Here is a 21893-nt window from a genome sequence, read left to right on the forward strand (position 1 = left end):
TTAGAGACGCCGTGGATGGTCACGTTTCCCACGAAGCTGCTCCCGACGAGACGCCCGTCTTTGTAAAACTCAGTGATGACATCGGAGGAGGAGGACGAAGAGAGAGGAGGAGGAGGAGGAGGAGGAGGTGCCCCTGCTTCTACAGCGCAGTGTCACGGCGTCTCCCGCCGTCACAGGAAGGGCGGGACTCTCCAGGATCACAAAACCATCTGAAGGACGTGACAAAGACGAATAGCATAATTTCAATGAGGTGAAAATGTGAAACGGTCGTTTGCTTCATGTGTCTGAAAACGAGGGTCGACAAAAAGGCTCTTTTCTTTGGAGTAAATTATGCAACAGTCAACGGGCTGCAGAGCTTCAATTGCAATCCATCCATCCATTCAATTGCAATCCATCCATCCATCCATCCATCCATCCATCCATCCATCCAGGAGGAGAAAACCGGATTCATATCGGAAGATAGAAGTTTTCGATTTTATGAATCCCACAGTGGGGAAATTTAGAAACACAAAAAAGGTGCAGACAATATGAAAAAAATTACAAATATGTATGCATAAAATAAATATGGATAAAAAATATATATATATTTCAGAAAAAAAATAAGAGCGATAAGATAAGATAATCCTTTATTAGTCCCGCAGTGGGGAAATTTACAGGATGAATAAATACACGCGCAAACTATATACACAAAAACAAATAAAATATTTGTTTCTATTTTACCAATAGATGTTGATCCTTTTGAACGATATAACAACAACAACAAAAAGTCTGTTGCTCTCTGCAGCCGTCATTTGAAATGGTAGAAGTTTTCCCCCAGAGACCCCTTAATGAGATACTTAATGAGGTGAAACCAAGCGGCCCAAAGCGAAGCCGATTAGGTTCAAACCTCGACGGCTGCCGAGCGCTGCAGTAAATACGACGAGAAGCTTTATGTGGATGCTAAAGAACAAAAACATCAATCCGACCAACAGATAAAACTAGAACCAATGTATTTTTGTTTTGTTTTTCCCTAGAAAATCATTACTTTGAATAATTTCCTATTATTTCGCTCACATTTGAACCGTTTCAGATAATTTAACATTGAAATTTTGCGATTATGTGAAACTGTTGAATAAGTGACTGTTCAACAAACAAAAAACAAAAAAAAAACTATATTCGTCACAGACTTAGATACATTCTTAATTTATTTCATTCATAATTTATTTGAAGCATCTTAGAAGCTTTAGACACATTTCGGACTAAACTGGAGTTCAGGTACAGTTGGGTACTCACCAACGACAGCGTGGTGACCTCCATGCTGCTCGGGGGCTGAATGGTGGCCGAGGGGGACCAAGCTGCTGTCACAAAGACCACAGCTTCCTGCCGACACGGTGAAGTCGTGTACAGTCGTGGCCTCGATGGTCTCAAAGAGATTTTCTCCCATAGCTTCCACTTCAAGTTCAAGTTTTGCCAATGTCATTTTCAGAGTTAAAAAAAACAACAACACAATCTTGACCCAAAATAAGCTATAACTGATTATAAGTACAAAACTTTTTTTTTTTTTAAATACAAGAGGAGCACAGTGCACTTTGTATTAGTTACTGGTAAACATTTGAAATAAAATGACATAAGGTTTACAGCACATTTTTTTGTTCAACAAAACCAACTAAAAAAAAAAACTAAAGCAACATTTGAATGCATCACGTAACATATCTTCCAGCTGTGTTGACTTATTTTAGTCAAAAATGAATGCGCTTTTTTCTTTGTTTTATTCGCACAATAAACATACCGATGGCTTCCATCTGACACGGTGGTACTTCGTGGAAAAATAAAGCCCACATTTCTGTGTGGAGGGGCAAAACTTTCCACAATGGCTGCTATTTCCTCGCGCGCCAAATCCAGCCGTTTGAAAAAATATGTCTTGGCCACACCCCTTCCAGCAGTCTGTAATCAGTGACGTAACTTAGCAGTCGCTCGCTGATTGGCTGCTTTGACTAAATTGAACACAGGTGCGGCGGATTTCGAGCCCGCGCGGGGACGTTGATAAGCGGCCGGACGCAGCCGTCATTTGTGTGCTGACTACTCCACGGTTGTCTCCGGTTCAGTCAGGCACCCAGCTGCTGTATCTTTTTCAACAGGTGACTTCAGCTTTGTAGTTTTTCAAATGTTTTATCCGTGTGTCTGTGGGTTTAATAGCGCTTGTTGTGGGCACGTGATGTGTTGTAGCTTCTCCCGGATCGTTTGTTTGTTTAACGAGCGCCTATGTGCTGCGTTCAAGTGCTGTGTCAGGGGTTGTTGTTTTTTATATATAAGGGACAAGCTGTCGATCGACTTGCGGTAAAAGCAAAGACAATACTGATTTATTATCCAAGCCTGTATCATTGTTCTGAATATCATTACTTGTGAGTCCGAGAGGAAACTCTTCACATTTTAACATCTTTCCACACTTATTCACAATATGATCACGTTTTTCATCAAAGTACACTCCCAAAATATGAATTTTTGAATTGATTTCTTTAACCCCTCCTGAAATGCTTTTCCATATATATACAAATATGCTAGATATATACAAAAAAACACAAATCTAGCATGCTACAGCCTGACTTTTCATTCCATTCATGCCATTTTGTTTAGCGCCTCTTACATTTGCACAACTGTTTGTTTAATATTTTTGCTTCCCAATGTTTTTTTTTTTAAATATATCTAATTCATCATGATGCATGGTAGACATTTTAGGGAATGCTTAAATGCTGTCTGAACACACTTTCTTTCACATTTGTAAGAATTTAGTTTGACTCAACAAAAGTGTCAGCAGCTCCAGAGACGGATGTGGTTTTAATCAATCGGTTCCCAGATAAATATAATTTGCACTGCTGCGTTTTGAAATAACCTCCCACCTGCTTACCAAACTTTCACAATGATGCACCGGGAAAAATTAGAAGTTCAGGAAGTTACTAATCTGTCATTGCGCCACCACAAAATGGGGCCCATTAAATTGGAAACGTTAAAACCGGGAGGCTTGACTCTCTTTTCTTTTCTTTTCTCTTCTCCCCCCACAGGTAGCACCAGTAAGATCTACGAACTGTAAGTCACCGTTTTCATTGTTTAATTCTCTGGTTTTGCGTGGCCGTCGTGTCATGGTTGTTCTTGCCTTGGCTGCCGTGCCAACCTATCCCTTTATCTCTTTCAAACTTCTCTTTCCTCTGATCGCTTGATCAGTTTGGGTGAACTTCCGTCCGTGCTTAAATCTATTCGGACGGAGTTAAGGCCGTCCGTCGCTTTAAGTAGTCCAGCCCTCCAGCCTGTCCTGCCCTCCAACCTACGTTAAAACGGACCCATTCATCCTCAGCCTTGCCCCCCCTGCCCCAGCCTCAGCCCCAGCCCAGCCTCTCCCAGCCCTGCCTCAGCCTCAGCCCCTGCCCCAGCCTCAGCCCCAGCCCAGCCTCTCCCAGCCCTGCCTCAGCCTCAGCCCCTGCCCCAGCCTCAGCCCCAGCCCAGCCTCTCCCAGCCCTGCCTCAGCCCCTGCCCCAGCCTCAGCCCCAGCCCAGCCTCTCCCTGCCCCAGCCTCAGCCCCAGCCCCAGCCCTGCCCCAGCCTCTCCCCAGGCCCAGCCCCGCCCATTTCTTCCTGTCGTTTTTTTATTTTTCTGAATGGCTACTATGGCAAACAACTGTGTTACTCTTTGACTCACCACCACCATATATTAGTCGTTGCTTACACTTTATAAAACTCCCTATCTAAATCTGTGATGTATTACCTTGTCTGTTGTGCCTTGATTTGGTGGTGGCCTGTACTTACCCTAAAATCTTTTGCTTTATGCCTGTTTTTCCTCTTTTTCCATCTAATTAGGCTTTTGTGTTTGCATCTAATGAGTCTCATCTTGGCCACTGTGCTGTTGCTAGTCATTGGTCTCTTATCTACTCGGTTGGAATCAGTTTCCATCTGAACATTCACTCGTCTATCCCGTCCACTAAATTTAAAAGGGTGCATGTCAATTTTATTGGGTTATTCAGAGGCCCGTCTGCTTTAACCTGTCGGTCGCCGTGCCGATATTTTTCCCCTTTAGCGTCAACAAGAGCTGCTGCAAAGGTGCGTGGAGATTTTATTCTTTAATGTACGGCCCGTGTGCCATAACCTGCAGGCTGCCAGCCTTAACCCATCGGACGCCGAGCCGATATTTTTCCCTCAGCCTCTACAAAAAGGTGGGTGGCCGCCGTGCCGAGAACTAACCTGTCGGTCGCCGAGCCGATATTTTTCCCCCAGCCTCTACAAAAAGGTGGGCGGCCGCCGTGCCGAGAACTAACATTTTCCTCCCTCAGCTTCTACAAACGTCGTCGTCCATCAATTCTGAAGAAGGAGCTGTCGGCAAGCTCTGCGAAAAGGTTTGTCGCAATTTCATTCTTCAACGCACGGCCCGTGTGCCATAACATGTCGGACGCCGTGCCGATCACCCTCCCTCCTTCGCGTTTTCTTGCACCCCCGCTCTCTCTCAGGATGTACATTGCACATCTGTTTAATTCCTCTTAGCTGTTGAGAATTAAACAGCTCTGTTAGTTTTGGTAAATCGTAGCATGTCCTTTAGATGCAAACGCAAAACCTCTTCATGGCTCCCTTGCCGTGACTTGTTGTCTGTCTCCCCCTCTGTGTTTGTCTCCCCCTTCGTGTCTCGTCTGTGATCTGGTTAAGTCAGGATCCATTTTGGCGCATTAGTGTTGCGCAATGCCGACCAAATTGGCATCCCAATATCTGGTGAACCAGTGCACCTGACTTTTTAATTAAGGTGAATATTTTTTACCTCCAGTTAATATTGCAGCTCCGGTTTGGACCTGCAATATTAACATTATTATTATTTAACATTTTAAGCATGGCCTTTTCTTGCATGTTCCCATGCACATTGGCACCTGAGCACAATGTAAATGATTGGCTCCTGCCTCTGGCCACCATTTGGCTCTTGTAGTTTCTAAAACCCAGTTACAATAAGTACAATATGAGCTCAGCAATGTAGTTGATGCTTTGCTGACATCGTGATGACTCCCATCCCAGTCGGCCTGAAGTAGATCTACAAACTGTAAGTCTCGCTTTTCTTAATTGTTGTTGGCCCATGATCCTGTACACAGCCTGGAAACATTTAAATGAATAATGCATTTTATTAGTTAAGAGGCTTCTTTGATCAACGCTGAGGAAAACTGCCCATCTGGCAATCATTTCAGATAGTCTTTTACTTGAATTTATCTTGTGGGCTTTGATTTGCTTATGAATTTTATCAATAGAACATTATTCTTGATTTAATAAAAAAAACAAGTTGCCTTTCTCGTTGAGTTATACAGCTCATGGATGGGTCATTGCAAGTTCTTTAGGCAAGGCTAGTTTATTTGTAGATCACATTTCAACAAGGCAATTCACAGTGCTTCATATAAAACCATTAAAACATAAGGCAAAAGGACATTTAAAAATAATTAATTCCTTATTTAATATTATATTTTTTCGGCATGTTTGGTCTGAGTGTATTTGTTACACTGCTGTCATGATCATCACCACCCAAACTTTTGAAGTTATCACACCTTAGTATTCATTCCCTCTTGTGGTAAATGCCGTCTGGTCTCGCTTTGCCAAGTTTAATTCCAGAATAAAACCTCGTTAGGATCTTTGCATAGCATTCTGGGAGGCCTCCCAGCAGGGGCATTTAATCTCGCCCCTGCAAAGCGTTGTTAGGATTTAGTTGTGTCATTTACTGACAGCATCCAGTGATGAGGTGATATTTATTTTTGCTTAGGACAGGGGCTGGTTTGGGAGAGGGTGGTGGGATGGGGGTGGTGCTAGGTGGAGGGAGTTATCTTGGCAGAGAGACGACTCGGACGGCTCGAATAGCGCTCGAGAAGCAATTCTCATGCCCAGTTATGGGTATATTCTCAATTTTCCTTCTAGCGGTGATGAGTATGACAACAGTGACAATGAAAACATGGTTGATAAATGCAACGGGGTTTTAACCATTAATCACCTCGCTACTCGCTTATATGGACGGACTCAAAATGGCAGCCGTGGGCTGGAGACGGTCTTTAACAGATCAGCTGACACTCAGCTCGGTGGTACCATGTGACCACAGGGGAAGTTGACATGCTTAATGGTCTCATCTTCTCTTCAAATATTACATCACTACATTGGGTCATACTTTGGCCCAGGATGAATTATTACAGTGGACATGGAGTTTTGTTTTTTTCCCCAGTGTCATCAGAGAAGCCTCTTTTAATAGGAAACCAACGCTGATGCTTAAAATGTTGTTGCTGTGTGTAGTTGGTGTTCTCTCTGTAGTTTAATCATTTCAGGACATGCAGGCCAAGAGCTGCCAAAGGATTCCAACACAGAACGAGTGTCGCCTCCTCAGCGTGAGTAACTTTACAAATTCACAATGTTTTCATTTGTAAGCGGCCAAAGTGGTCATGTCAACCAATTTCCTGTTTTTGATAGGAAACGGTTCGACAAAATGTCGCTATCGCTAGTTGGCTCAATGGCAACCATTGAGCAAATCGCAGCAATGCTAGCATTAGCTAATAGTTGGGGTTTTATTTGGACTATTTTTATGGGCTCTTATGTTTTAAATGAACACGCATTACTTCACATTCCTCGTCATAACCTCTGGTCACAATATCCGTTTCTTTGTTTGAACTTTATTCTTAATGTTAAGCAGTCGGATCAGTCGACATCCCCTTTCCCCAACAGCTCTGCGTTTCGTGCAGGTAGCCAAACTTGGCTTTGGGCAAAACATTTAATTAGCTGAAATAGCTTGGAGTTCACTACCAACCACCTGTTTATGGTAAAATCCATATTACTAACACTAAGCTATATTTTAGAAAAACAGGGCAGTAATTGTAAATGCTTTCAATACGATATAGCTAACATTAGTGACCATCATTGTACCGTTTCCCTCTCTTCTTCTTCTACTTTGTCCACAATCTGTTGGTGAGGTGTAGCGGTTATCGGTTCGGTTGATGCTGAATACAGAGCTTGACGAGCTTGTTTTGTTTTGACCCAGCATGAAGACCCGCTTCTCAGAAGACTCGGCCCACTGCGACTCATCTGCCCGGCAACCCACCCAAGAAACAACTCGGAAGAGGTCGGTAGGCCTCATCATCCTCAGCTTGCAGCTAAAGACTGTAAAGAACTTTTTTTCTGGGAACAACACCCACCTTAACCACGTGTGCACACCTTCATTATGTATCGACTCGTAGACCGTCATGTTGTACTAATTGTAGAATTTGTATACTCTGTTTTTTATATATATATAAAGTGTCGACAGGTATTGATTGTATTTTTGCAGCTGTCCATCATCACCACCCAAATATTTTACAGAATTTGTTCGTAATACTTGAACATTTACTCTCCATTGAGATAAACACTGTCTGGTCTCGCTCTGCCAAGTTTAATTCCAGTTCAGATGTTGAAGTTCACTTCGGTGAGCATTTTGGGAGGCCTCCCAGCAGGGGGTATCTAACCTTTCCCCCTGCAAAGCGTTGTTAGGATTTAGTTGTCATTTACTGACAGCATCCAGTGATGAGGTGATATTTATTTTATCTTAGGACAGGGGCTGGTTTGGGAGAGGGTGGTGGGATGGGGGTGGTTCTAGGTGTAGGGAGTTATCTTGGCAGAGAGACGACTCCGATGGCTCAAATGATGCTGAAGAAGCACATTTCTTTTGATACCCAGTTTTTTTGGGTGTATTCATTTTCCTTCCAGTGGTGATGAAAATGACGGCAGTGATGACAATCAAAACATAACAGTTGCGATCGTCCATGCCGAATGGTATGACCAACAATTTGTATCGTGATATTTACAATTTTGTAATGTCGTATTTTGATGTATCTGTATGCCTCTGTAAATGTAAAGCACAACCTTGTATTTATTTTATGCTGTTCTCAACCCAACCGGTCGAGGCAGATGGCCGCCCACCACTGAGCCTGGTTCTGCCGGAGGTTTCTTCCTGTTAAAAGGGAGTTTTTCCTTCCCGCTGTTGCTCGTGGGGAATTTTTTCAATTGTTGGGTTTCTCTTTCATGTAGTAAAGTTCTGTTTCAAGGGCTTTACTCGAAATGCCCCGAGTGTGGGGCTATATTAAATAAATAAAGAGTTGAAACCAATTTTACTCTCCAGTCTTTTATTATCCTACGAATGTAAAGTGCAAGGATGGATCTTTTGTCGTATCCTGGTTTCGAGGTTCCTGTTAGAATGAGGGTTCTTGCGTTGAAATTACTTTTGGATTAAAGGTAATCCAGCCGAGTAATAGCAACTAAATTGATGAGAGCAGCAGGAATGCTGGAGTTTAATTAGGGTCCAACACCTTTTTTTTTTTTTTTTTTCCGGGTCCCAAGCAGGTTAATCCGGACGTGAACTATACATACCGCTAACAGTGTATTTGCTCATTCATTCTTTTGTTCAATATCTTGTCGTTTAGATTTAAACTTTCCAATCCCGTTAACTTCGATAGTTGCTCTTCACAGCCATAGTTTAATTCATCATCTCTTCCTGCATGTTCTAGTTTTAAATGGTTTATTTTTAGAACTAAGTTTTGCTGGGTTTGCTCACTCGCATTTTAATGTATAAACTGATAAAGATTTGTGCCTCCATTTCCTATTAAGAAATAACAGGAAGGTAAAACAAAGGATCAAACTGTAGATTTTTGAGGTTTTATTAGGATTCAAATAGGGCAACATACATCCACTATCCCAACAACAATCATGTTGTGCTGCTTCTTATTAAAAGCCACTGTGTACAATGTAAAGAATTCACGCTTTGGTGCCCTCTAGTGGTAGAAATTCACTGTCAAAGATAAATGTAAATAACTGAGCTGAGACTCACTCATTTTTTTTTAATTAATTGTCAACATCCCCTAGAGGGTAATTCGAACAGCACCTCGATCACAGGAAGTTGTACCAGTAGTGGCTTTGAATGAGGAAAAACACATTTGGTTTAAGAGTATGTTGCAAACTAGCTCGGTTTCAAATACTTGCAGTCAGTATTGTCTTCACAGCTACTCTCCGCTGTCTTTTGTCTGGAAAAATGAAGGAGAAAAAAAGGTTACTTACTCTACTGGGACGATTCACTCTGTCTACCAGCCGAAGCGAGACGCACTCACCTTGCCCATGTCACGACTCTTCACTTTAATCTTGTTGACCTGGGACTCTGCGATGTCGGCTCGCTCTTCGGCCTCCTCCAGCTCGTGCTGAACCTTCCTCAGCTTCGTCAGATGAGTGTTTGCTTCCTCTTCCTGTCGGGAGCCAAACGAACGAGCAAATGAAACGACTCCGCCGCTCGCTCCAATCCAACGTGGACAGAAGAAGTTTTACTCACAGCTTCTTCAGCCTGCCTCTTGCACACTTTGACCTTCAGCTGGAGTTTGTCTGCCAGCTCTTGAAGCCTCATCATGTTTTTCTTGTCTTCATCCGACTGGGTTTTGGTAACGGAAGACAAAACAATCGTCCTCAAATCTTTTAGATTTGTGAAAACTTTGCACAGTTTTTAAATGAAATGTTTTTTTTCTGATGGATTTACCTTGTAGCTGAGCTCCTTAATCCTGCGCTCCAGTTTGCGAACACCTTTCAAGCACTCCGAGCCGTGTCTTTGTTCTGCTTCCAGCTCGTTCTCGAGTTCTCGAACCTTCACGAGACAATTTGTTAGATTGTAAAGAGAAAAAACCCAAAAGTTTAGCAATTTTTTTTAATTTTTAGGGGGTGATTTTATGTGGGACATATTCTACATATTACCCTGGCCTCCAGTTTTTGGAGTTGCTTCTTCCCGCCCTTCAGGGCCAGGTTCTCCGCCTCATCGAGCCTCTGCTGCAGGTCCTTCACCGTCACCTCCAGGTTCTTCTTCATCCTCTCCAGGTGAGCGCTGGTGTCCTGCTCTTTCTTCAACTCCTCGGCCATCACGGCGGCCTAAACATGATTTTGTAAAACGGGCAGGTACGTTTGCTGCATTTTTCCGACCGAAAAACAAAGGCAAAAACTCCACTTACGTCAGTGATGGCCTTCTTGGCTTTCTCTTCAGCGTTCCTGGATGCTTGGACGCTGTCGTCCACCTCGCCCTGAATCTGGGACAGATCGGCCTCCAGCTTCTTCCGACTGTTCAGCAGGCTCGTGTTCTGTAAGCAAAACATTTAGTTTGAAATAATAGCGCGTTGTAGACGCTGAGTAAAAAAAACAACCAAAAGATGCCATGAAGATCTGTCGCGCTGCAGAACTGGAGCTGTTCTTAATGAGCAGTCAGAGGTCATGTCAGACTGCTGAAGGCAGGGAGGAAAAAGCCCAACCTGCGAGTGGAGCAGCTGCACTCTCTCGCTGGCGTCCAGCAGCTCCTGCTCCGCCAGCTTGCGGCTCCTCTCGGTTTGCTCCAGCGCCGCTCGGATCTCCTCCATCTCCGCCTGCATCAGGTTGCTCCTGCGCTCCGACATGGCGCCTTGCTCTTTCGCGTCATCGCTGCTTCTCAGGGCGTCGTCGAGGTGAAGCTGAACCTCCTAAAACGTGTCCAGAAATATTTAAAAGAAGCGTGTTTAGATTTGGTTTAATAAAAGGCGAACGTGTACACGTGACCCGACCTTGAGCTGGACTTGTACGTTCCTCAGCTGTTTCTGGACCTCGGCCGCCTGCCGGTTGGCGTGGCTCAGCTGGACCTCCATCTCGTTCAGGTCTCCCTCCATCTTCTTCTTCACCCGCAGGGCGTCATTCCTGCTGCGGACCTCTGCGTCCAGAGTGCTCTGCATCGTGTCGACGACTCTTTGGCCGTTTCTCTTCAGCTGGTCGATTTCCTCGTCCTTCTCGGCGATCTTCTTGTCCACCTCGGACTTCGCCTGGTTCAGCTCCAGCTGCACTCGCAGGATCTTGGATTCCTGGTGCTCCAGGGAGGCCTGAGCGCAGAAAGGCAGCCGTGATGACCAGCGACGCTCGAGATCGTTTACATTTATGATTTCGATATTTTTCTTCTAATTCACCTCTGCCTCCTCCAGAGCCGTTTGAGCCTCCAACTTCTCCTGCTCCGCCTGTTTCTTCGACTTTTCGAGCTCGTGGATGGTTTTCCCCGTTTCGCCCAGCTGCTCTGTGAGATCCATTATTTCCTCTGCAACGAAAAGAAAATATGATAATGTGTTCAACCATTCAAACTCACTGGCTTACGGCATATTTTTTTTTAAATTATTTAAAGGCCTGGACATACGTTGCAGATTTTTGTTTTCCCGTTTGAGGGTCTCCAGTTGTTCCACGCATTCTTCAAAGGCGTTCTTCATCTTGAAGTTCTCCGTTCCCAACGATCGCACCTCTTTCAGAGCCGACTCCAGCTCTCCTTGACCCTCCTCGTATTTCTGTTTCCACTCAGCCAAAACCTTGCAGGCAGGGAAGTTACAGAAATGCAGACATTTTTAAGCAGCAAGTTTCAGTGTCAAAGCTGACGATGTCTGATGGGGGCTCGGAGTCTCTTCTCCACCCTCTGGTTGTGAAGCTGTTTGTGGATGTTTTTCAGGTACACATTTCAAAAACAACAATGAGATCAAGGGGTTAAATAAGCTGTTCGGTTGCCTACCTATATGGTTTTTTTTTAAATTTTATTGGGAAACATTCCCGCCCAAAAGAGGCAATTTTGTTTAACATAATAAAATGAAAAACCAACATTGAGGGAAAATTGGATTGTGTTCCAAAATGTCGTCTATCTATCGACTTCAGTCGGCTTCTTTAACATACTTCCTGTGGAGTTGGAATAATATTCTACCTTCAGAGCCTCGGAGTTACTGTGTCAATTAAATTAGCGTTCATTTCGGGACATGTTGATGGAAACCTTGTCAAAGTTTCTCTGCTTCTTGTCCAAGGCGGCGGCGGCAGCGTTGGACCTCTCCACGTCCATCATCAAGTCTTCCGCTTCTCCCTGCAGCCGCTGCTTCGTCTTCTCCAGAGAGGAACACTTGGAGTTCACGGCCTCCACCGCTTCCTCCGCGTCCTGCAGACGGAGAGCCAACTTCTTCCTGTGAATGACAACAACAACAACCACAACGACAACAACGCAGCGTGTCGTACGATCCCCATCGGGAACCCCTTCGTTGTTTTGAACTGATGGAGCGAATCGTTTTTGTTTACTTGGCCTCCTCCAGCTCCTCGGTGCGCTGGATGGCGTCCGTCTCGTACTTGGTTCTCCACTGGGCCACGTCGCCGTTGGCCTTGGAGAGGCAGCGCTGCAGCTCGGCTTTGGCCTCCTGCTCCTCCTCGTACTGCTCGCGGAGGAGGTCGCAGTCGTGACGGGACGACTGCAGGCTGTGAGCCAGAGCGTTCTTAGCCTTCACGCAACGAAAGAAACGGCGTAAAAACACTTCAGACTTTCAAACGTTTCTGTTACGTGTGTTTTTCAGATCTCACCTTCACCTCCTCCTCGTGAAGTCTTTTCAGCTCCTCGGTCTGCTGGATGAAGGCTTGCTTTCCTCGAGTGAGCTGCGACATCAAGGATTCCTTTTCCTCCAGCCGCCGAGACATCTCGGCTGGATCAAAAAAAAAAAAAAGTGTGGAAAGAATTAGACGGTTTTTTTCTCTGCGATTGTCTCGCTGGATTTGTCCGGGATGAAATTGCTCCTCACCGTTTTCCGTCTGCAGCCGAGCTCTCTGACTTGAAAGGTCGTTTATGAGCCTCTGCTGCTCCTCCTCTTTGGTTTTTATCTCGCTCAGTTGATCGTCCAGCGAGCGGCACAGTTTCTCAAAATTAGTCTTTAAATTTGAAGAAGAAAGAAAATCAGCTTATCGTCTCCTTGGATGGAGCTGAACATGAAAACATCGATGACCAACCTTTGCTTTGGCCATGGTTTCGTTATTGCTCGACAAGTCGTCCATCTCCAGCCGTAACTCGCTCTTCTCCTTCTCCAGTTTCTGCCGTACTCTCTGAACGTTATCCAGCTGTTCTCCCATCTCGGCCACGCTGTCGGCATGTTTCTTGCGCAGAGCGGCGGACGTGGCGTCGTGCTGCAGAGAAAACTCCTCCAGTTCTCTGCGGAGTTTGAGGAACTCGGCCTCGCGCTTCTTGTTCATCTCGACCTGAGCGGCGGTCGCTCCGCCGGCCTCCTCCAGCCTCTCCGTGATCTCCTCCAGCTCCCTGGAGAGATCGCACCTCTGCTTCTCCACTTTTGCTCGAGCCGAGCGCTCTGATTCGATCTCCTCCTCTAGTTCCTCAATTCGGGCCTATTTCGTATTGCAAATTTCAATTATTGGTTAGTAATTGTTGAGCATTTTATCTGGAAGTAAACAACCACTCCAGTAATTCAGTTGATTTCACCTGGAGCTCTTTTATCTTCTTCTGTAGCTGAGCACCGAGTGCTCGTTCATCTTCAATCTTCGTCTGCTGTTGTGACGCCTCAAACTCTTTCCTGTAAAATGAAGCCGAGTTTGCTGTTTATTGAAGTCGGGGATTGTAAATCTTGCTAAATGCACCAGTTTATTAGACTTACTTTTTCAGTCTTTCATCCATCTGCTGCTTCTCATTTTCCAGATCCATTATGGACTCCTGTGCGAGTTTCAGATCTCCCTCCAGCTTCCTCTTGGCTCTCTCCAGATCCATCCGGACCTTCTTCTCTTGTTCCAGTGAACCTTCCAGCTACAGAAAACACGAGCTCAGTCATCGCACGCAATGTAACCATAGCAACATACTCCACCATGCACCTTCCCAGGAACTCACCTCGTCCACCTGCTGCTCTAGTTTGGTCCTGGCTTTGGTCAGAGTGTTGATTTTGTCCTCCTCCGCCTGAAGGTCGTCCAGCGTCTGCTGATGATGATCCTGCAGGGCTTTCATCTCTTTGGACAGTTTGGTGATGTTCTCGTCCTGGCTCATGGTTTCTTCTGTCAGGTTTTTAACCTGAAGTCATGAATACAGAAAGGCGATGTTAACGGTTCTCCTCAAACAAAAGCTGACTCAGCGGCGGTAGGACGGGCTCACCTTATTTTCTACTGCATGTTTCTCCTTTTCCACTTTGGCTAAGGTCAGCTCCAAGTCGTCAATGTCCCTCTTCAGTTCGGAGGACTCGTCCTCGAGCTTCCTCTTCTTGGCGGTCAGCTCGGCGTTGAGCTCCTCCTCGTCCTCAAGTCTCTCCGTCACCTCCTTCAGCTTCGCCTCCAGCTGGATCTTACTTTTGATGAGTCCCTCGCATCTCTCCTCTGCATCCAGCAGGTTGTCGGCCTCCTGAAATACATCATAAATGTCGTCATAGCAACTGCATAGACCCGCCTCGACCCTCTGGTAAATAACCCCGGCTCTTTCTTTGGTTTAACTCACCGCTTGGACTTGAAGGAGGAGATCGTTCATCTCTTGCACAACGGAGACCATTTTCTCCTCGAGTTCCCGTCTCCGGTGGTCAGATTTGGCCAGATCGTCCTTCAGTTTTGTGAAATCCACCTTCATTTGCACCATTTCCTTCTCGGCCTCGGCGCTCTTCAGAAGAGGTTTGAGCTTAAAATAGAGCTTCATCCACGGCCAGTGTTTCACGTTCATGAAAGAACGGAAGTTATACTGGATCGTGTAGATGGATTCCCTGTCAGAGACAAACTCACACTCGTTAAATCTACAATTTTTTTTTACAGTCCACAAACCTTTTATTTTTTTTATTTTTTTGAACACAAAGATGTTTTCTAACAAGTGAACAGTGTTTGTGAATACTTTGAGAAAGTCATTCACAGTAATATTTCCAGAAATTTGGGGGGGTTTAGGTGTTTTAACTTTTAAATTACATATCGTTACTTTTGTCCTGATGAGCTGCTTCCACCTTTTTCCAGAGTTTATGCAAAGCTAAGGTAACTGGCTGCTTAGCTGTAGCTGCTTGTAGCCGGTAGGACATAATTAAAATATCTAAATGTATTATTCTGCATTTATACGTAGATCATTTTTCTTCCTCCATACTTAAAAGCAGTTAAACATCTTTACTTTCTGGCCATCATCTTCTGGTAGTTCAGCCGGACGAGGTAGCCGCGACACAGAGCCTGAGTGGACTTCACGACCTGAGCTAACCGCTCGTCTCGCAGCTCCTCCAAGTCACCGAGCAGGCCAGCTTTAAAAAACACCTGAAATGAAATGTTATTTATTTCCTGCACAGCTCATTTAGTCTTAATACCTCTCGCTTGCACGGACAGATAAAAACCTTCGTGTGTCCGAACTTGTACTGGGTGTGATCCACGTCGATGGAGCCCAGCAGTTTCTCTGCAGCTTTTTTGTTGTCCATGAATTGTCCCTCTGGAACGGCGCTGGTGTTAAGAATCCTGTACCTGCAAGAGGGGAAGGAGAGGAGGGGGGGATTATAGATCTGAGCAAGAGGACAAATGTTATGAAATATTTAAAAAGTAAAAGCTTTGTTTACCTCTGCTTGAAGTCCCCGTAGAGGATCCTGCTGGGGAACCCTTTCCTGCAGATCCGGATGCCTTCCAGCACGCCGTTGCAGCGCAGCTGGTGGAGCACCAGGTGGTGGTCCATCTCACCTGTAATGAGAGCAACGGTTATTTTAAAGCCATGTTAGCGTGAAATATAAAAATAAAGGGGATTATTAAAAAAACGACCTGGTGTTTTGGTCTCGTTTGGTATCAAGCAGCGCACAAAGTGAGGATGAGTTGTTCTCAGGTTGGTCATCAGCTTCCCGAGATTCTCCTGGAGGAAAATTCACACCTGAGCTGGAGAATTTGTTTTGTTTTGTTCAGACATCTTTTTTTTTACTTCAAAGAGAGTAGTTTGAGATTTGGGGAAATCCGATTAAATGGAAAGAGTAAATATAAAGCTTCTGTTAGCGGACTGGAAAGGAACCAGCATATCTAAAGCTTTGTGTTTTATCTCCTTTGCCTAATCAAAACCTGAATGTGGAAATCGGTTTCCCCCGGCAATCCAGTCTTTGTGCTAATCTAAGATAACCGGCAGCCGGAGGTGGTCTTATTTAAAAAAAAATAAAGATCTCATCTTACTCTCCACCAGAAAGCAACAAAACGTATTTCTCAAAATGTCCAAGTGCTCCTTATATTGTTGTGTTTTAAAAGATTTGAGGGAAACCTTTTGACCAATGCACCTTGCCTGTAATGAACGGCAGCTTTTTCGCATCTTACCCTGAACAGAGCCGACACCGTCTGGAAAGATGCTCCCTTCTTCTTGGCTCCCTTTTTCGTTCCTCCTGCAGCTGCCTCTGCGCTCGATGACACATTTTAAACATACACGACTGCACTTTATCACTTTGGTGTTGTTTTCACTGTGCATGTTCATGCTAAACAGAAATTGACGTTATATTTGCAGTCCAGTATTCAGTATTTTATTCATTATAGTTTGTGGTGACAACTAGGGTTTGTTCATGAGCTCAGTGAAAGAAATAACCTGATAATATAGACAAAAGTATATGAAAAAAAACATCCAGACAAATTACCATCTGTTCCTGAGAAGCTGGCATAAAGCATGGCCATCACTTTGACGGAGGACTTCTGGTAGAGCTGCACCACCGACTCGTTCAGCGGGTCCTTGTTCTTCTCCAGCCAGCCGGTGACGTTGTAGTCCACCGTGCCGGCGTAGTGCATCAAGGTGAAGTGAGCTTCGGGCTTCCCCTTCACCGTTTTGGGCTTCAAGAAGCAGTTGTTCTTGCCCAGATGTTGGTCGTACAGTTTGTTCTTGAAAGAGATGTCCGTTGATTTCGGGAACATGCACTCTTCCTCGAGGATGGAGAAGATGCCCATCGGCTTGGGAACAAACCGTTTTTTATTAAAACCATTTTTATCAACTTTAGAAAAAAGAGAATTCCTGGTCGGTGAATATTTAGAATTGATATCGAACCTTCTCGATGAGCTCGATGCAGGCTGCCAGGTCCATGCCGAAGTCGATGAACTCCCAGTCGATCCCTTCCTTCTTGTACTCTTCTTGCTCCAGCACGAACATGTGGTGGTTGAAGAACTGCTGCAGCTTCTCGTTGGTGAAGTTGATGCAGAGTTGCTCCATGCTGTTGTACTAAAACACAAATAGTAAAGATCGTATTAAATATACACACTGATGGAGCTCCCGGGAAGTACGCGGATATATTTTAAACACCTACGTCGAAGATCTCGAAGCCGGCGATGTCGAGAACGCCGATGAAATGTTGTCTGGACTGCTTCGTGTCCAGCTGCTGGTTGATTCGAATGACCATCCAGAAAAACATCTTCTCGTACACTGATTTTGCGAGTGCACCGATGGAGTTGTACACCTACAAGAAGGGTATAATCATTTTATATAGAGAGAAAAAAGCACAGACGCAAAACAAAAAAAAAAACACACACTTAAAGAGAAGCAAAACTATTAAAAAAAAAAAAAAAAGAGGTTAAAAAATACGGAAAAAAAAAAGATGCAAAATGGCCACAAAAAAACACAACAACCAAATAGAAACAAAACCATCGTGAAGAGACACTGAGCTACGGCACAGAGATGCAAAACGGCTTCAAACAGACGCAGAAGGACTTCTAAACGTTTAAAAAGTACGATGAATCTCCGGTGTGGTCTTTGAAACGTTAATTCAATAATCAGACAGCGTGGGGAAATAGAAATGTTTTGTTTTTTTAACCTGCTGCACACTCTGTCCTTTGGTGACGTACTCGTTTCCGACCTTGACTCGAGGGTAGCAGAGGTTCTTCAGCAGGTCAGCTGAGTTCAGACCCATCAGATACGCAGTTTTATCGGCCTCTGCAACCAAACCAAAACAACAACAAAAACGTTTTAATACTCATCTTTCCACTAATACTCGTTTAATTTATTTTTTAACGAGCTCACCCTCGGTGCCGTCGGGCTCCGCCTGCTCCTCCCGCTGCTTCTGTTTGAACTTCATGTTCCCATAATGCATCACGGCGCCGGTGAGCTTATAGATGGACATTTTCTCTTCCACGGTGAAGCCCAGAATATCGAAGGCTTCCTGTGTTTAAAAAAATAAATAAATAAACAAATAAACACAAAGGGAAAAGTCTCAAACAACTCGTAACGTCGCAGCGTTCGAGGGCAGCTTGCGTTTTCGCCGAGTCGACTCACGTCCGTCGCCACCAGCTCCTCGGCGTCGTCGATGCTTTTGACGCTGATCTCCCCCTGACTGATGAAGGCGAAGTCGTAGGGGTTGGTGGTGATGAGCAGCAGGTCTGAAGAGAAAAAAGACTAATCCGGTTGGAAATCTTCGTTTGCGTGAACACAAAATGAAAGCAGGATTTTAAGAAGGATTGTTTTTAACTCGCCGATGAGTTCAGGCTTCTTGTTGCAAGCGAGCTGATAAAAGACGTGATAGCTCCTCTCGGCCACCAGCTGGAACGTCACTCTGGATTTCTCCAGCAGATCTTTCAGGGAGGAAAAGAGAGACAAAAAAAACGTCAAACTTACTCCGTGCAGCCGACGTCTACGTCGCCCGGATAAGCTGCCGGTGTAAACTTACACGCTTCGATGTCTGCAGAAGCGAGTTTCCCGGTCGTACCGAAGTGGATTCGGATGAATTTACCCTGTTTGACACAAAAAACAAAGCAAAACAAAAAAGGTGGCGTCTTACTGCCGTCCGACCAATTCTCGCCGAATCAAATCAAAAACAAAGTCGCACTCACGAAGCGAGAGGAGTTGTCGTTCCTCACGGTCTTGGCGTTGCCGAAGGCTTCCAGCAGCGGGTTGGCCTGGATGATCTGGTCCTCCAGAGTTCCCTGTTGAAGAGGAAACGTGTTGCCGTGACGCCCGAAACTCTCCGAAACGCCAACGGCCTCGCGGCGCGGCGCGGCGCTCACCTTCATTTTACTGCTCGTGTCCTTTTTCTTGTCGGCGGCGACCGCGATCGTGGCGAAGTACTGGATGACGCGTTTGGTGTTGACGGTCTTTCCCGCGCCGGATTCTCCGCTAAAGACGAGTTCAAAACATTTCACATTTCTATTCAACCTTGACGTCTTCATAAACGAACGAAAAAAAAACCTCTGCTGAACTTACGTGATGAGGATCGACTGATTTTCTCGATCTGCGGACACAAAAGAGGAACGTTAAGATTCCCCAGAAATGTGAGTATCGGTGTTGGTTTTGCGCCGACGGTACCGGTGAGCATGAACTGGTAGGCGCTGTCGGACAGGGCGAAGATGTGGGGGGGGACCTCCATCCTCTTCTTCCCCCGGTAGGCCTTCACCACCTCCGGGTCGTACACCGGCAGCCATTTGTACGGGTTCACCGTCACGCAGAAGAGCCCGGAGTACGTCTGCATGGAAAACACACGGAGAGGTTTTTATTTTTATTTTGTTCTCTCTCCGTCGTGCTTTCGTGTCTCTTTGCGGCCATTTTGCATCTTTGCAGCTATTTGGTGCCTGTTTTGGAAATCTCTTCGATATCTTTGCGATCCTTTTATTTTAAATCTCTTTGCAATCGTTTTATGTCTCTTTTCCTCTGTAGTTCATAAAAGCCTTTTTTTTTTATCGTTTTGTGTATTTCGTTATTGAAAATCTCTTTGAAATCGTTTTTGGTCTCTTTGTTGTCATTTTGTCTCTTTCGAGTCTCTGCAGTCATTTTGTCTTTACGACCGTTTGGCGTCTGTTTGGAAATCTTTCGCACGTCTGCGATCACTTTGTTATTTTGTGGACATTTAAAATCTCTTTACGACATAAATTAGGCACAAAGTGAACTTAATCTGTGTAATCGAACACATTTTAATAGTTGAACTGCTTCGGAAATCTTTGAAGTATTCTCACTTCACTGGCCGTCTTCTCCCACATTTAAAAAAAAAAAAAAAAATCTAAATTTAAAGGACTGTTTTAAAGGACGCCGGTGTTTTAATGGAGCCGTGAGCGTGGAATCACACTTCCTGTACGACTTACGTAGATCATCCACGCCGCGTATCGCTCCTTGAGGTTGAACAGCACCGCGGGCTCGTGGAGGTGCGTCATCATCACCATGTCCTCGATCTTATCGAACTTGGGCGGGTTCATGGGAAACACTTGGTCCTCCCTCACGGTTAAAGTCTGGAAAACACAAACATTTACACTGAAAGAGTACATTTCTTAAAGTGTGGGGAAAAAAAGTAGGTTTTTCAAAGCAGCAGGATATTAAAGGTCTTCGCAAATTCGAACAATGTGAACTCTGAAGCAGCATTTGGAGCTTCAAGGGAGATTCAAATGTCAGTTTATAAAGCAGACTCGCATAATTCAGCAGGTTCCTCATTGCAGATTTTATCGAGGAACGTTTGAAGCTTGTGTCAAATCTGTCTACATCAAATAGAAATAAAGTCCCTGTCAGACTTTACTGCTTTACTTGATGGACGTCAATTTAGTGTCTTCTCTCCGGCTCTGTTATAAAGAAATTGAAGCAGACAATCCAATGTAACAGAATATTTTTGCTGTTTTTTTCTGCTGGTGACCCGTCAGTCCACCCACTCGGTCATCCGCGGTCTTTGCTGTGACTTTCCCGTCCTGCCTGTCCTGGATCTCCGCCTTGACGTACAGCTCTTTCTCCTCGCTGACGAAGCACGCCTTCTTGCCGTCGAACGGGCGGGACTGAGCCTCCGTCCTCTCCCTCTCCGACTTACGGAGGTACTGGGCGGCCGGCCCGAAGATCGCCATTTCTCCATCTGTGCTCATTTTTGTCCTCCTGAATAAAAAAATATATATAAAAACACCCCCTCTTGTAAAAGTCTTTCATGCCCTGGCTGATGTTTGAAGTTGAATCATACTCACCTACTTTAAGTGCACGAGGAACGAGAAGAAAAAATCCGAACGCCTCGACTTTTCCCCGAGAAAGACTCCTGCACGGTGGCGGCCACAAACTGAGGGATCGTCGCCCTGCGGTAACAAACATAACCGGTTGCACCGTCCCTTTTTATATCTCACCGTTGTCCTTGATGTTGAAGCCCCTCTCCCTTTACATGGCACGCACCGGTCGAGTTACACCGACCTGCTGCTCGCCACGGATGAGGACGGATCATGGATTTAGGCTCAAGATGCAAGGCAGTTATATTTAGCTTTTTGACACCACAAAATGTCACGTTTGAAGAATGCTGACTCCGCAGAATATTTCAATTTGGTTTAAAAATGTTATAATGGGGGAAAATGGATGCAGAATCAAAACCAGAAAGTACAACGTGATTTGGAATTTTAAAAAAAAAAGAAAAGAGAAGCACATACATGTTAAATATATATTTATTTTAGAGATACATGAACCGCGTTTGTTTGTACGGCCACTTTTAACAAGACAAATTAATAAGACACAAATTCGTAGACTAAACTAGGTTTTAGTCCCTTTATTCAGCCTGTGCATGTCGGTTTCTAAAAACTATATATGAAACAAGTCGGTGAAAGCGGAGTGACGTACCATCCATATGCAGCTCGTTATTAGCTTTTTTAGGTAAAATGTGATATTGGAAGTTTGTCCTACAAATATCTGCTGAAGACTCCTTCAGTACCAAACAGAGTGCAGCGTTTATGAATTTTATTCTTTTTATTGACCACCAAAACATCAGTTATTATTATAACCATATAATATATAAATAAAAAGTTTGAAGGTTAAAATATAAGAAATATACATAAAATTGAGATAAATAAGAATAAAACAGATTAAACAAGTGTAAAAATGACTGAAGCTATGAATAAATAAACTAATTTACTGTAGACATATTTATGGAAACTGATTAAGATGATCTCCTTTACATATGCAATTGAGATATTTTGTTTTTGAAGATCTAAGGGTGAGAAGACGCACTTTGCTCTGAAGTGTTCTCTGGTCAGGATTTTAGTGGAATAAGTGTCGACAACACATAATAATAAAATGCAGTTCTGCATAAAAACATGAAAATAAAAAATAAAAACACCTGATTTCTTAGAATCTTTCCCCCAAAAAATGTGGATATGTTTTGGAAATGAGTGAAATTACAAGTCTTGTTGTCGTGTTATCTTGTTTTAGAACATTTCTAGTCAAATTACTGCTAA

At 44.4% G+C, this 21893-nt stretch overlaps 1 protein-coding gene across 1 annotated transcript; it reads right to left on the minus strand.

Annotated features, from left to right (window-relative positions):
- Window positions 1-8861: 8861 nt before the first annotated feature.
- LOC138631260 (myosin-4-like) lies at window positions 8862-20696 on the minus strand. Its single transcript, XM_069716090.1, has 40 exons — window positions 20650-20696; window positions 20346-20559; window positions 19791-19934; window positions 19021-19177; window positions 18919-18946; window positions 18723-18831; window positions 18549-18641; window positions 18386-18449; window positions 18192-18290; window positions 17995-18098; window positions 17743-17881; window positions 17537-17655; window positions 17033-17182; window positions 16777-16947; window positions 16376-16682; window positions 16065-16141; window positions 15531-15618; window positions 15335-15452; window positions 15119-15242; window positions 14905-15041; window positions 14260-14515; window positions 13924-14166; window positions 13666-13842; window positions 13439-13584; window positions 13267-13357; window positions 12783-13172; window positions 12578-12704; window positions 12363-12481; window positions 12087-12283; window positions 11791-11974; window positions 11176-11341; window positions 10955-11079; window positions 10562-10870; window positions 10277-10480; window positions 9983-10108; window positions 9732-9902; window positions 9520-9624; window positions 9319-9414; window positions 9104-9235; window positions 8862-9019 (listed from the first exon to the last, which is right to left on the minus strand). The coding sequence occupies exons 2-40, from the start codon at window positions 20547-20549 to the stop codon at window positions 8999-9001; spliced, it is 5817 nt and encodes a 1938-aa protein (XP_069572191.1). The 5' UTR covers window positions 20550-20559; window positions 20650-20696; the 3' UTR covers window positions 8862-8998.
- Window positions 20697-21893: the final 1197 nt, after the last annotated feature.

This window comes from Brachyistius frenatus, unplaced genomic scaffold (genome assembly GCF_029030835.1).
Source record: "Brachyistius frenatus isolate BFR_SWC_R1_liver_20210118 unplaced genomic scaffold, ASM2903083v1 Contig_151, whole genome shotgun sequence".
Taxonomy (NCBI): Eukaryota; Metazoa; Chordata; class Actinopteri; family Embiotocidae; genus Brachyistius; species Brachyistius frenatus.